At 39.5% G+C, this 13985-nt stretch overlaps 4 protein-coding genes across 5 annotated transcripts; 1 reads left to right on the forward strand and 3 right to left on the reverse strand.

Annotated features, from left to right (window-relative positions):
- Positions 1-162: 162 nt before the first annotated feature.
- Positions 163-3956, reverse strand: tmem39b (transmembrane protein 39B). The gene is made up of 9 exons (XM_079574082.1): positions 3798-3956; positions 3048-3249; positions 2736-2955; positions 2577-2660; positions 2332-2486; positions 1043-1376; positions 774-961; positions 570-690; positions 163-487 (listed from the first exon to the last, which is right to left on the reverse strand). Exons 2-9 carry the CDS (start codon positions 3179-3181, stop codon positions 254-256), a joined length of 1470 nt encoding a protein of 489 aa, XP_079430208.1. The 5' UTR covers positions 3182-3249; positions 3798-3956; the 3' UTR covers positions 163-253.
- A 394-nt stretch (positions 3957-4350) lies between these two features.
- LOC306976232 (KH domain-containing, RNA-binding, signal transduction-associated protein 2-like) lies at positions 4351-8747 on the reverse strand. Of its 2 annotated transcripts, XR_013793757.1 has the most exons (11): positions 8419-8747; positions 7591-7718; positions 7403-7519; positions 7135-7281; positions 6893-7005; positions 6553-6808; positions 6389-6462; positions 6236-6297; positions 5968-6141; positions 4581-4637; positions 4351-4514 (listed from the first exon to the last, which is right to left on the reverse strand). XR_013793757.1 is itself a non-coding variant. In XM_079574129.1 (9 exons), exons 1-9 carry the CDS (start codon positions 8558-8560, stop codon positions 6032-6034), a joined length of 1149 nt encoding a protein of 382 aa, XP_079430255.1. In that variant the 5' UTR covers positions 8561-8747; the 3' UTR covers positions 4685-6031. The 2 variants fall into 2 exon arrangements, 1 of the variants encoding a protein (XP_079430255.1); XM_079574129.1 differs by lacking the exons at positions 4351-4514; positions 4581-4637 and having other exon boundaries at positions 4685-6141.
- Positions 8748-9436: 689 nt separating this feature from the next.
- zbtb8os (zinc finger and BTB domain containing 8 opposite strand) lies at positions 9437-10738 on the reverse strand. The gene is made up of 7 exons (XM_079573748.1): positions 10547-10738; positions 10389-10413; positions 10185-10306; positions 10031-10113; positions 9899-9951; positions 9738-9774; positions 9437-9661 (listed from the first exon to the last, which is right to left on the reverse strand). Exons 1-7 carry the CDS (start codon positions 10626-10628, stop codon positions 9584-9586), a joined length of 480 nt encoding a protein of 159 aa, XP_079429874.1. The 5' UTR covers positions 10629-10738; the 3' UTR covers positions 9437-9583.
- Positions 10739-10749: 11 nt separating this feature from the next.
- On the forward strand, positions 10750-13967 carry LOC306975933 (histone-binding protein RBBP4). Its single transcript, XM_079573747.1, has 11 exons — positions 10750-10904; positions 11257-11404; positions 11489-11634; positions 11706-11879; positions 11954-12069; positions 12165-12325; positions 12400-12526; positions 12588-12665; positions 13063-13197; positions 13274-13384; positions 13464-13967. Exons 1-11 carry the CDS (start codon positions 10889-10891, stop codon positions 13524-13526), a joined length of 1275 nt encoding a protein of 424 aa, XP_079429873.1. The 5' UTR covers positions 10750-10888; the 3' UTR covers positions 13527-13967.
- Positions 13968-13985: the final 18 nt, after the last annotated feature.

The following is a 13985-nucleotide window of genomic DNA, read 5'->3' on the forward strand; positions in this document are numbered from 1 at the left end:
AACTGTTATGCTCAGTGGATGTGCACAATCAAATACACACTGACGGTCCTTTTATTTGCATAACCCATTCCTACATAGACAAACGACAAAACAAGATACAAGTTCACAATCCAAACAAATACAATCAGACTTTTTGTAATACAAAAATATCTCTTTATTATGGCAGATGAGAACAAAACCATGAAAGTTGTACAAAAAATATGCTCTTCTGCATGCTTGTTATGTTCCAAAGCAATTGTCGCAATAAGTTAATCTAACTGACTTTTTGGTCTGATGAACTGTTGGAATAAGAGTATGCCTTTCCCAGCACAATCCTGTCTCTTAAAAGCTTAAAGAAGGCATAATAGTTGCTGAAGAGGATCAAAGCTAGTGATATTGTTTGATGCCATTTTTCTGAACATATCAACGAATAGAGCTGGTAGAAAATCATGGCACCTTCCAATATAATGAGTATGTTCAGTATTCGTAAAGGCTTGTTGAAGAAGAACTGGAAGTTGGAACAAAAATAAGGAAAATGTTACATTTTAACCTATGTTAGCCCAAAAAAACAAATGACAATAAATACTCACGTAGAAACGATAATGGGACACATCTGATGGCACTGCAACATTATAATGGCCCATTGCTTTGTAGACATTCTTATTATGTTTTACCAGGACTCCTTGCGGCCACATGTATTCTTCTGTCCATCTGGGAAAACATAGATGTAAAAATAAGAGTCATTTTCTGTTCTGTATTTTAAGTCATGTTGTTAATAAGTCTGCAAGTCGTACATGTGTTGTAGGACGTTGGAGCAGAGGGATGGGTCCACCTTCTGCCAGCAGCCAAGGTGAGCTGCGGCTTTATGGAGCAGGTCACAATAACGTGGAGGCAACAAGTGTCTCATGAGGATGACTGAAGTACTGACTGACACCAGAATAAAAAGCTCACAGGACCAACGTTTGTCAACATATTGTGTACTCTAGAGACAAAAGAGCAAAGAGGATATTTAATAGAATTACAAACATGTCCATAACATGTAACGATGCAACAAGCTACTTACTTTGACGAACCAAACTGGCACAAAGGCAATATAGTAAGCACTGAGCATAGAGCTGACAAGAACTTCCTTCATCCTGTAATTGAAATCCATCTTAAGGTACTCCACTTCCTTGCGGATAAGGTCAGGGGACAAGCAGCAGGCGTGAGTGGGCATGGCCTGTGCAGCGTATAGCTGGCTGGTGTGCTGCTTCCAGGTCTCCTTCAGCACCGTGAAGTAGTCCTTACCGCGCCCCATGCCACCCACTTCTTTTGAACCAATACTGGTGATGGGAGAGAGTGGACCTACTCGTCGGAAGTCACAACTCAGCCGGAAGAAGGGTATATACATTCCAAAGCTGATTAAAATAAAAACAAAAGTATGTAGATCAATTGTCAAACATTATCATATAAATGCAGCATGAATCTATGTGTTCCATAATCAAAGCTAAAGGCAGTCAAACTACATTTTAGTGGCAGCTTTTGGAGCTTTTTGGGGGGAAATACAAACAACAGTGTTTAATTTTCTGTGTTTTGTTCTTTTGTTTTTTTGGTGATGGTGAAACAAGCCTAGAAGTTTTTGCATCATTGGCCATATCCTCAAGATGCCAGGAGTGTTTGGACAATACAATTAACTAATTACCCAATGAGGCTGAGGTCAGTATGTTTGGGCTGTAACAACTAATCACATTGAGATAAAAGTGATTACTGAATTTTCCTTCTGATTCTATTCAAACAAATATACTATTACAACAATTATAATCCAGGTATAACTTTCAAGGTTCATGAAGCTTAACAAGTACCTATACACAATGAATGTTACCAAGATTATAAATGCAGGGTTTCTACATGTGGCAGCAAGTCAAATGTAATGCTTTTAAATGCCATTTGAAGGCCTACAACTCTATATTCTTACTTTCACAAATGCAAAACATCTCGGCATATTTCATTCCGTGAGATTTGTAAACATTTTGATATTCAAAACCAAATAGGACACAATGGGCAACTTTTGAGCAAAAGACTGTGTAAAACTTCAGTCAGAACTGCAGCTTAATTTAGACCATGGTGGTTTGTATTTTTGTATGCAGTAAAAAGTTGAGCAATGTCATTGTTCAGTCTCAAAGAAAATGCCTTTTAATTACTTTAATAACTTTTGATGACCAGTTTGTACATTGAGTACTAGTCAATAAAAATATGACAAATCCTATTACAGCACCTTTTGCACAAAGAAAGATGGCAATGCAATGTATAGTCAAATCTTTAGTACTATATGATCTATGCAACATGAATAGAGTTGAATATAAGAAGACTTACGGGTAGCACAGGAAGAGCAGACTAAGCACTGAATAGGTCCTGAACAGATATATGAGAGATCGGCACAGGCTCCAGCCCGTCAGCGTGAGCACCACGAACCTTGCAGTCACTAAAAAAATAGAATGTGGAAAGGATAGTTTTCCACTTTGTGACGCCTGCAAAACAGACACACAAAAATAAGGGGCATGGGGTTAATTTCAATAATTTAATCCTATATTATGCAAAATAAAAAACAATATTCCCACCTCTTTAACTATTGCTGCGATCAGTCGTCGAGCTAGGATGATGACTATAAACACCAGCATGTTATAATCAATAAGGTGAAAGTTCTGTGAAAGATAAGATTATGTATGTTTACATGACTCAACACCTGTATTTGTCAGTTATCGGTGCCAAGCACTCACCAGCGACGTGTGTGAGGGAGGGTGTGATGGGGGGTACCACCACACTGTCTTGTAGATGTTAACATAGTGGACAAACAGAGCAATAAGGTGACAGAAGAAGAGGTGAAGCTCAAACAGAACATTACGGTCCACTGACAGCTCTGGGATTTTACAATGCTTCACAGGCACAACCGTCTGTGCTGCCAGAGGTGGGCTGGACATGCAGGTGCCAGAACTATTCCTATGCACGAAACAAGTGCTATTATTACGATCCACAACCCACAGTGTTTTATAATGCAGGGCTGTATGAGTGTATTAGACAGCTCGTATTACCTGGCACGGGATCGCACCCCGGTGACTGGGGAGCTGGTGGAGTGGTTTCCATTGGACATTGAGCCCGGTTCGTTGTTGAGTGGCGGAGGTCTGCAGTACGTGGTTCGGTTTGCACCTCTCCTTCCACCAGCCATTGCAGACACGCCCACGGTGCACTTCAGGTGCTAGTTTAGCTCTGCAGTTTATCACGGTGTCCTTGCAACTTTAAAGAACATAAGAAAGGTTCAGACGTGAAATGGTTCGTTCCCATTATACAAGATGAAAACATGTTGCTGCAATGTAACGCTACAGTTCCTTTAAGTTGTGCCAGTGCCAGTGCATGCACTACAAAATAATTGTTTTGATTATTTGACTTCACCCTGTCCTGAAACATCAACTTGCACGTTATAAAAACAAAGAACATTAACATATTAACTAGTCCAAAATGAATGCAACGCTTTCTGCCAGAGTTTTTAGAGAACAGGAGTGCTTGTATTTGCGACTAAACATCTGATCCTCACAGTGACAGTTTACGGAAGCTGACATTATAAGCTAGCAGTCTCGCTATATGATTGCAAACCAGATTATTTGCTTTACAGCCGATTGTTTTTTCACTCACTACATCATGAATGATACACACCATGAGGAAGGGACCCCAATGTGTCCGCCAGGACCATGCTTGATTTAGTACAAAAGATCGAGGCCTTTGCTAGCAGTGCAGTAGCAGCTACCGACCAACCAAACAGGAATGACAAGACCATTAAAGCTCACCCCGTCGCGGATTCAGTCTTCTTCTTCTGACACCTTTAAGGCATATACAGCAAACTAAATGTAAAAGTTTCTTAAAATATTGACAAGAGCTCTAACGTAGTTTTCGCTGTAGTCATCGCAGCCACTCATTGTTGATGTGAAACTAGCCACTACTGAGGTGCTGGAGCTGGACGGAGGCGCGGACGTTCACAAAGTGGGAGGAGCGCGAGCCCCTCCATACAGACCGCGCGCAAGCTCTGGCTGTACGGGCTGTACACACCATGGATCTATTATATTAAACACATATACACAATTCTGCAGACATCAAGGTAAAGCAAAACACGGTCTAAATTTAATGTCAATAAAAAAAACTGCACCTAATTCTTTACATCTTAACAGTGTGTAAGCCGTGTGTAATTTACCTGATGTACTGAATGCAAGAACAGCTTGACTACATTTAGATTAAGGTTGTTCTTACAGGATGGTTATCATCCCCCTTTCTCCTTTGAACAATGGACTGTAGAACTTTAATTTTCTTCACATTCGAATTCCATTCAAAGAATGATACAAAATGACAAATTAAAAAACTTTATTTTCTCAAATACAGAATATATATAATATATATAAAAACACTACACAGTAGTTGAAGAGTACTCAGACACAAGTCTGTTGTTTTCCACAAGTGATCCAGCACTCACGTTGCAACAGAGACTTCATGACTCCAGCATTTTACCAGACCTTTAATGGATATAGTAAGTCAATTTCATTATGTAATTGAAAAAGCAACTTCGGGGTTAAACAAACCTTTAAAATGCAGAAACTTGATGCTTCCATTCTCAACCATCCAATGATTTACAGATCCTAAATTGAGAAGACAAATGAGATCTTGGACACAAATATGATTAACAAAATCTCATGCACTTTAAATTTAAACAATTTAAGATTTTTAAGTAGTTTTTGAGGAATATGAATAGATACGTAGTAGAAATTGTTATGCACTTGAGTGTTAAACATTTAATGGGTTTTTGAATTTAGTTTTGTCTTCTTGGAAATGTTTTTCCCCGCCAAATTAAAGACTTTCGACTTTGTTTTCACAGAAAAATAAAATAAAAATCTAACAAGATGTTAGGGTAATTTTTTACCTTCTCGTGGCGATCTTTAGGCTTTTAGAATCCTCTCCTCTGCGATTTTTTTTCTTTTATAAAACCCACCAGCATGACTTTGCATCAAAGTCAAGCAAGATGCCTGTAAGCTTGATTTAAAATACTGTTGAGATTCAGTTATTTCACGTGGCCAGAGATAACGATGCTCTCGAGAGCTTAGAGATAAAGACTAGTTAATGACAAAAACAAGTTCAAGCACTATTTCATTCAAGATATATATTTTGCAGCGCCTCCATTTAAACTGAGTGTGACACTTTTGCTGTACATACTACAGGATAAAACAGGAAAAACACTGTTCACTTTTTATGTCTGTTTTTTAATTAAGTAGGTATACAAACAAGTAATTCACGTGAAAATATTGATGACAAGCCAAAGTTATACTTCTGGCGAAAAGGCAAATACCATGTTTAGATTGATTAGGAAAAAACTAAACTTTATTGAAACAACGCACTGCAGAAAAACATTTTGGGATGGAAGTAGTATTATAATTTGCTAAATGTACAGAAGCATAATGCATTTTGTGGATAGTATTTTGTGACGAAAAGCTTTTCTGTAGTTATGCACAATAGGAATGGCTGCCATTTTTCAGGAGCGTTGCTTGCCAATTCAAAATATTCAATCCATTTTTTTGGACATTACATACAAATTACCAACGTAACATTGAAGCGTTTTCACAAGTCAAATGAGTTTATTTAAATTGTGTTTACTAAAAAACAAATACTTTAGAACTGTTTTAGGTTACATTGGTACATGGTGTATTTTTGTCCAAAAAGGACTTTTTAAATGCAGCCTAGAGTTAAATTGCCACTGCGAGATTTTTTATAAATCGCATATGTATACAAAATCACTTCAATTCCACACTAATTTGTCTTTTTGGTCACAAGGACTTTAACTATAAACAATGTAAATAACGACATTAAACGGATATTGACAACTGATTTGCACCTAGAAATATAATACATTCAACCAAATATTCCTAAAAAAGTAACATAAAAGTACGTATAAAATGGGAAAATAAAGGTAATTACTTTAAAAAGGTAACTGCGCAACAAATCGAGAGAGCGGTTAGGCCAACTTTCTACCATTAGTCGCTCAGTATCTTCCATATGGGTGCTCTCTGTATGCCCCCTTTGACTGTCTGGAAGGCGGAGCTTTCCCTCCAGCCCCAGCAGAGGACCAGGAGCCTTCCCAGTCATCCTGAGCTGCAACACAGAAAAGAATGCCTTAAGTACCAGCCCCCTCAGTTCAAAATACATCAGGATAGTGTCCAGAGCCTTTCAAAAAGACACTACATACTGTAAGACTCGTATGGCGTGTCCTGGGTGTCACCGTGTCCATAATCGTAATATTCAGTGTCCCTAAATAAAAGATATGCATTTCATTCAGATTAGCAGAGGTCATGCACGGAAGAAAACGTAGCAAATACCAGTAAGCAAATGTTATACTCACGTTGGTGCTGCCTGTTGATTGTAATAATCATAACCTTCATAAGACCCTTCTGCGTAAGATTCATCATATCCACCCTGTGGTACAGTTACAATCATTAAAATTAATGTCCATCCTCAACATGCTTCCATCATTAGAAGAACAAAAGCATGAATGCTAGAACTTACATAGTCCTCATAACCCTCAGCTTTAGACTGTGCGGGGGGACCTTGGTGGGACAGTGCTGCAGGAGGAAGCATCCGAGGAGCTCCGGAAGATGGTCTGGAGCGGCCAGATGCACCACCTCTGTTGCCAGCAGCACCCCGACCTGATGCAGCACCTCGACCCGCTCCACCACCTCTGGAGGAACCCCCTCGCCCACCAGCCGCTCCCCTGGCACCACGCATACCTCCACGAGGGCCCCCACGTGGCATTCCTCGGCCTCTGCGTTAGATTAAATGACGTTAATGCAAATTGCAGATATGAGTCCAACGGGAATCAAAAATGAAAGTCAACACTGTCATTTACCTGGGTCCAGGTGGTCCACCTCTACCCCTGCCCATTCCTCGTCCTCTTCCTGAACCATCTTGGGATCCATTCAGATAGTGAGGGTCCATATACATCTCTTCCTCACCGGGTTCCTGAAGTTAAACACAAACCATATAATTCATATAAACAATTTTAATTCACGCAAGTAATCGTGCAGCTGCAACAAATGAAAAAGAACAGTGACATTTAAATATATGCTTAGACTCGGTTATGGTGCATACCGGGGTGAGAAACTTCTTGACCTCATCCATGGCGTGGGCCATGCGCAAGTAGGACTCCGGTATGGGGGCATGCACTTCAATAAATACATGGAGCTCCATACCAAGATGCACATACTTGGTTTCACCACTCTTCCTCAACTCTTCCTCCTGGAAAATAATGTTTTTTTGTTCAAGCATTTGAAAAAGGTATCGACAAATGGTTGTGCAATCATGAAATCCTAATTTTAGCTTTCAATGTGGCTGTTTTTTGTTTTGCAGAAGTGCATACCTTGCTCTTGTCCTTCATGGAACCTTTACCCAACACAGAAATTTTTGCACCAGTTTCCTCCTGGAGTCTTTTAATTGTACTTCCGCCGGGTCCCAAAAGTTTACCAACAAAGTTGATCTGTAGGAGGAAAACACACACACATTAAATCTGACGGTCATCAGACCACAACCACAGACAAGGGTACTTACTCTTGGAAACTGTTTAACAGGAATGAGAACCCGCTCTTTGAGTTTTTGATTTTTGGTAGCAAATAGGTCCAGATAAGTTTCCTTTTCTGTGTCCTTTTTAACATCGCCTTTCTCTATCCGCTCAATTTCTGTTGAAACAAAACATAGTAAAATTAAACATTGAATTACAGTGCAAGTCACAATGCACAATTTTTTTCCCAAGTAATGGAACAAAATTTGTCATATCCTTTAAAACATTGTTCAACCAAAAGTGAAAAACAACGTGCATCTATTTATAAAGCATTTGTTAACTCACAGGCCAGTTTTCTTGCATTTCTGTGAAAGTCACTAAAATGAGTTGAGAAATGTGCCTATAAACGTGTCCCTGTGAAGAAATGGGATGCTAGAAATGTGTTAGGAAAGTGAGGAATGAATGAGATTGGACCGCAACATACATTTTAAATTAGTGGCTTCGCATTTCATTATTTGTATTGAATATAGGTATAGGGCCTTTCGTCTCTATGAACTAAATGCAGATTTATGCTATGGAGGCCATTTGTATCGTTCCCAGACCACGGCAGGCAGTTTGCATCACCAACTGATTTACAAGAAATGCTCCTCTTAGTAAGTAATGTTTACGAAAACGCAAATAATACTCATAATTCATACATAGGCCTAAAGCTATATTTTTTCCAATCCAGTGCTCTATACTGTTGCAGTATTACGCGATTTGCACGTGCGTAGTGGAGGGCCATTGTTCAAGCCTCGATCGTTTAAGCGAGGAACCTACAACTCAGTACAAAATGTACGCTTCGAGTCTAAAATCAATCAAATTAGCAATGGCTGTACCTGCTGAAATTAATTTCATTGCGTGCGTGAAAGAAGAATCCAAGCTGTCCTTTTCGGCGAGGAGCTCTGGGAGATACTTGCTGTCTTCCATTTTGTTTTTTTTCTGTGGGCTGGCCAAGGAGTCGGTGGCAAATTCGGTCATGTTGATCTAAAACACTCGATTTGAGACGGAGCTCGTCCAAGTCGAACAGAAAAAAGCCTCGCTGGTGCGAAGATTTCCAAGAATACGGCAAAATGTTTGAGTTGTAAAACTACACCGGCAAAGACCGTGCCGTGTTGAAGCTGAATGAACAAAGAAGGATGGCGCAGCTGCAGATCAGGAAGAGGCAGGAAGAGGGGCGGGAGTAGGAGAGGCGGGCCCATAGAAATCATGTTATAGTATCGCGAGATCATGAATGTAGGCCACATACTTAATACACAATAACATTAAAAATATATATATGAATAAGGGGCACATTTCAGTCGAAAATATTCCCTTTAAAAAACAACAACAACAACTCAGTTTCAGGGCCTGATTGATTTCCAATAACCTCTGTCTCACAATAAAATGCTAGTTGTTGCGGTTAGAATTGTTTAAAATTACTAAACTTGAAATAAAACGGACCATCTCTGGTGATATGCCGATTCACCAAGAAGCAGAGCCACCAAAAATTGGTCTGAAGGCCGCAAATACCCCCGGACCGCATTTTGGGCACCCCTGACCTGAAGACATCTTGTAATTCAGAAAGAAAGGGAAAACTTTTACATTTCATCTCATGACAAAATCCCTGTAATATTCTCAGTAATGTGTGCTGTTAATATGAGATTACAATAAACTCATAGATCTAAACCAGACTTTCAATAATTCCCGTTATGTACCTCAAAATATAGACAGTTTTAAATAAAATGTGTTGTATATTTACATCGGAAAACATACAATATTAGAACACACGTTTCCATACATTTCTGTCGGATTTTCAAAGGGATATTTCTTTCTTTAATATACGTGAGAACATTTCTGTTATCAGATATTCTTATTGCCATTTTATTCCAGTCCATCAACTTTCCAATCCATTATTTATCATCACATATAAATATAATTTAAAATTATGAATTTCATATGTCCATTATAAAACATAGTACTGTACAAGCTTGGAAACAAAAAGAAAAGTTCTATGTCAACACATCAAATATCAACTATTACAAATATTTGTGTGTCATGAATCTGCATTGCAGAGTAGGTAATAGCTTTCACCTCTGTTCCCTGAAATGAATAAAAACTTAAATAAAATCAACAATATTTTCATTTCTTCACAGGTGAGATGCTTTATATGCCTTACCTGTGGATGTTTATCAATTGAAAACTCTTCACCCCACCTTGAAAATAAAAATGTATTTAAAAACACATAAAATTTACATTATTTCAAGGTTACACACCACCGTCAGTAGTGTATTAGTAGTGACTACAACTTCAATGTTGTTGAGACTTCTCAGCACTCACCCCATCGAACGGATTTTGAAGTTCACCGTGTCAATGTGCAGCACCTTGACTTCCTAAAAGACATGTCCAAGACCAACATTAAAAGATCACAATAAAGAACAACGTGTATATGTAATGTACGTTCTTACTAACCCTAGGGACGAAGAATTCATCTGCGCAGAACTTATACAACCAGTCATCCAAAAAGTGGAAAAGCAATGACTTCATGTCTTCACCTTGGACAGGGAGACAGTGTAGTTCATTTAAGTGTCATAAATGTATATGTTTATATTGCTAAGGTAGGTACCTTCTGACTCCACCTTTACAGTGTCAAGTGGTTCCACTGTCTCGATGTCTGTCATGTATCCGAACATGCCCATAGCACACTGTTCAAATGCTTCCTCCAGATTATCTCCCCAAGAATGTATCCTTAATGGAATAATATAGAAATAATGCACTGGTTAGAGATATCGTCATGAAATCTGAGACATAAATGTATGACCACACTTACTGTACATCTGCGGTATGATCCAGGTCTGAAATTATAAATTGGGATGTATTGAAGACATAAACTTATTGTTATCAAGACTGTGGAGAATTTTGTATAGGCTAAAATAATCTCAGCAATTTAGTGGGAGATGAACGCAAACAAAATACCTACAGACTTACACTCATATTTCTTGTTGATGGGTGGGTATTTTGATTTGACAGCTTTCTGTTCATCGGTGAGATCCAGCACACGGTCGTCCATTGTATTTTCAGTCCTCCAGGTTGTCGCAAACTCACAACATTAAAGTTAAACGTTGAAGTTGAAGCTCGAGCCTTCACTGCGCAGCGTGAAGAACCCGGAAGTGTGGCGTCTCGCGATGACAAAGCCCGGTGCGCTCTGCGGCCGCTGATTGGTCCGCTGTGTTCCATGGAGTTGGCGCCATTGCAACACTTCGCGCTGTTCTCGGAGCGCTCTCTATAAAATATACTTTTTCTGGCCACTCATCTCCCTGCTTTGGCACTATGGCAGACAAAGACGGTAGGGGTTGGCTATTTGATTATAGGTTGGTGCTGTGGGCGCTGTTGTATGTTTAGTTTTGGCATTTTACTGCAGATTGGTGCACGCGCGACAGCATCTCCTTTCATTGTTAACTCACCAGCAGCCGGCTAACAGCAAGCTAGCTGACTAGCTCAGACTTGATGTAAACGGGTTTTAACTGGTGGTGGGTTGCTGGTGAGTTTCTCGCGTTACACAGCGGTTATTTTATTAAGTGTTCCAGAATATATTGGTTTTAAAGTATTGACTCATTAATTAATGTATGGCTCACACCTGAAATTGTTTTCCTGTAAAGGTGTCAGATATTCTCAACACTGATCTCTGTTTTCTGCAGCTGCATTTGATGATGCCGTGGAGGAAAGAGTCATTAACGAGGAATATAAGATTTGGAAGAAAAACACCCCTTTTCTCTATGACTTGGTCATGACCCATGCCCTGGAGTGGCCCAGCCTCACAGCACAGTGGCTGCCAGATGTCACCAGGTAATGTACCTTTCCATCTGCCATAATGACAAATGTAGCTTAACTGATTAGGTAGTCATGTATGTCATTTTACAAACATTTCAGACCAGAGGGCAAAGATTACAGCGTCCACAGGCTTGTTCTGGGGACACACACCTCAGATGAGCAGAATCATCTCGTCATCGCAAGTGTTCAGCTCCCAAATGATGATGCCCAGTTTGATGCCTCTCACTATGACAGTGAGAAAGGAGGTAAAGGCCTCGTGAAACAAAACTTGTGTGCAAAAAAAAACAACAACTCAGAACTTCATTTGTTTTTGCAGAGTTCGGAGGCTTTGGGTCCGTCAGTGGCAAAATAGAAATCGAGATAAAGATAAATCACGAAGGGGAAGTGAACAGAGCTCGCTATATGCCTCAGAATCCATGCATCATTGCCACGAAGACTCCCACCAGCGACGTCCTTGTCTTTGATTACACAAAGCATCCGTCTAAGCCTGGTGGGGTTTGCGGACGTTTACATTTTATACATGTTTCCCATATACCATTTTTACCCAAGTTTCATAATGTTTAGACCCATCTGGAGAGTGCACCCCAGATTTGCGACTCAGAGGGCACCAAAAAGAAGGCTATGGTCTTTCCTGGAACCCCAACCTTAGTGGATGTCTACTCAGTGCTTCAGACGATCATGTAAACAATATGATATATCATTTACACATCCAAATATTGATTTGTCAGTCTTTGGATGAAATTAGAAATAACATGATTTCTGAATTACTTCACAGACTATCTGCCTTTGGGACATTAGCACTGTGCCTAAAGAGGGGAAGATTGTGGATGCCAAAACAATCTTCACAGGCCACACAGCTGTTGTAGAGGACGTGTCATGGCACCTTCTGCATGAGTCTCTCTTTGGCTCAGTAGCAGATGACCAGAAACTCATGATGTAAGCAAGTACAGTTTTGACTATCTGAAAGCCCAAGGAGAATTTTCTAAATATCAATGTTTTTGTGCAATTAGCTGGGATACGCGGTCGAACAACACTTCTAAGCCCAGCCATGCAGTTGATGCCCACACCGCTGAGGTCAACTGTTTGTCCTTCAACCCTTACAGCGAATTCATATTGGCCACAGGCTCGGCAGATAAGGTAAGAGAAGTTGAAATATTGTTTTAAAGGGTCACTGAATAATGTTTGTTTTGTCATTTAGACTGTGGCTCTTTGGGACCTGAGGAACCTTAAGCTGAAACTGCATTCCTTTGAGTCTCACAAAGACGAGATCTTCCAGGTAATTATCAAATCTACAGAATTTCTGTAGGGCATTGAATGAATTGTGCCAAAAAGCATTGAGGCCTTGAATAGTGTTAAAAAGCATAACATTTTATTGCATCAGCCATTGTATCTATATTTACTTTTTTACGTTTTCAATCTTGGGACTCGAATCATGGCCAGATTTACATATTTACTTTTTTCATCCCCATGTTTAATGTAAACTTAAACAAATCTTTGAAATGATAAATCCATAGCTTTGTTTCATCTGTGGCATTAACATTATTTTGTTAATGGGACAGAAATGCATTACATTTGCTGCCAGTTGCATAAACCTTGTTTATTTTGTTGTCCATTGTAATGTGTTTGTTGATTTCTTGACTCTTTGTTGTAAAACTGAATTCACTGTATTGCAGGTGCAATGGTCCCCCCATAATGAAACCATTCTGGCCTCCAGTGGCACAGACAGAAGGCTCAATGTGTGGGATCTCAGTAAAATTGGAGAGGAGCAGTCTCCAGAGGATGCAGAGGATGGGCCACCTGAGCTGCTGGTGAGTCTCATTAACATCAATTTAATATGAAATAATTTTGTTCTATTGTAATGTTTGGGGGATTTTGTTTTTATAGTTCATTCATGGTGGTCACACGGCAAAGATCTCAGACTTCTCTTGGAACCCCAACGAGCCCTGGGTCATCTGTTCAGTGTCTGAGGATAACATCATGCAAGTTTGGCAGATGGTAAGATTTGTGTATATATATATTTTAGCTTGGACTTCAGAAGCTCCCTAATTTTGCTAAATTTCCATTATCTCCCAAGGCTGAAAATATCTACAATGATGAAGACCCAGAGGGGGCTACAGACTCTGAGGTCCAGGCATAAATTTGGTCTTCACATCTAATCTGTGGAGATGCTTGTGCAAACCTGGGTCCATTTTTACTGAAGCTGTTGTCTTTTAAGGTCTGTGCAGCTGAGATTTTGTACAAATTGAAAGAATGAAAGCTGCTTCATCATCATGTTGTGAAGTATTTAAGGTCTACAGCAGTCTGACTTTTAGAGACATTAGGATCTCACACTCCCAGTTTTTGTACTGGAGATTACAAAAATATTGCGTTCTTTCACTTTCTTAGTTTTCTGGAACCTTTTTACTGAGTTATACCCCCTCCCATGATAGCACTATGGAATTGTAAATATTGTAGGTTTCATACTGGATCCCCTTCAGTCGAAAGACCGTATTTGTCTGTTTATGTCTTCATTGTTTCTGTGCTGCAACAACTGATTTTGTGTGTCTTATGCGTATTCAGAATAAAAATATTTACAATATTTATTTTCGCTTGTGTT

Source organism: Gobius niger (genome assembly GCF_951799975.1).
Source record: "Gobius niger genome assembly, chromosome: 16".
NCBI lineage: Eukaryota > Metazoa > Chordata > Actinopteri > Gobiiformes > Gobiidae > Gobius > Gobius niger.

Bases quoted from the DNA above. Each gene is read 5' to 3' on its own strand.
- tmem39b (XM_079574082.1), bottom strand. From the start codon at position 3,181: ATGGCTGGTGGAAGGAGAGGTGCAAACCGAACCACGTACTGCAGACCT. The intron at 2,661-2,735 runs GTGAGTGCTTGG...TATCTTTCACAG, and splicing joins CTCCCTCACACACGTCGCTG to AACTTTCACCTTATTGATTA. The intron at 2,487-2,576 runs GTGGGAATATTG...TCTGTTTTGCAG, and splicing joins TCGCAGCAATAGTTAAAGAG to GCGTCACAAAGTGGAAAACT.
- LOC306976232 (XM_079574129.1), bottom strand. From the start codon at position 8,560: ATGACCGAATTTGCCACCGACTCCTTGGCCAGCCCACAGAAAAAAAAC. The intron at 6,809-6,892 runs GTAAATGACAGT...AATCTAACGCAG, and splicing joins GGTGGACCACCTGGACCCAG to AGGCCGAGGAATGCCACGTG. The intron at 6,463-6,552 runs GTAAGTTCTAGC...ACTGTACCACAG, and splicing joins CTGAGGGTTATGAGGACTAT to GGTGGATATGATGAATCTTA.
- zbtb8os (XM_079573748.1), bottom strand. From the start codon at position 10,628: ATGGACGACCGTGTGCTGGATCTCACCGATGAACAGAAAGCTGTCAAA. The intron at 10,414-10,546 runs GTAAGTCTGTAG...TTATAATTTCAG, and splicing joins CATCAACAAGAAATATGAGT to ACCTGGATCATACCGCAGAT. The intron at 9,952-10,030 runs GTTAGTAAGAAC...CATGTCTTTTAG, and splicing joins ATGAATTCTTCGTCCCTAGG to GAAGTCAAGGTGCTGCACAT.
- LOC306975933 (XM_079573747.1), top strand. The intron at 11,635-11,705 runs GTAAAGGCCTCG...TTGTTTTTGCAG, and splicing joins CTATGACAGTGAGAAAGGAG to AGTTCGGAGGCTTTGGGTCC. The intron at 12,666-13,062 runs GTAATTATCAAA...ACTGTATTGCAG, and splicing joins ACAAAGACGAGATCTTCCAG to GTGCAATGGTCCCCCCATAA.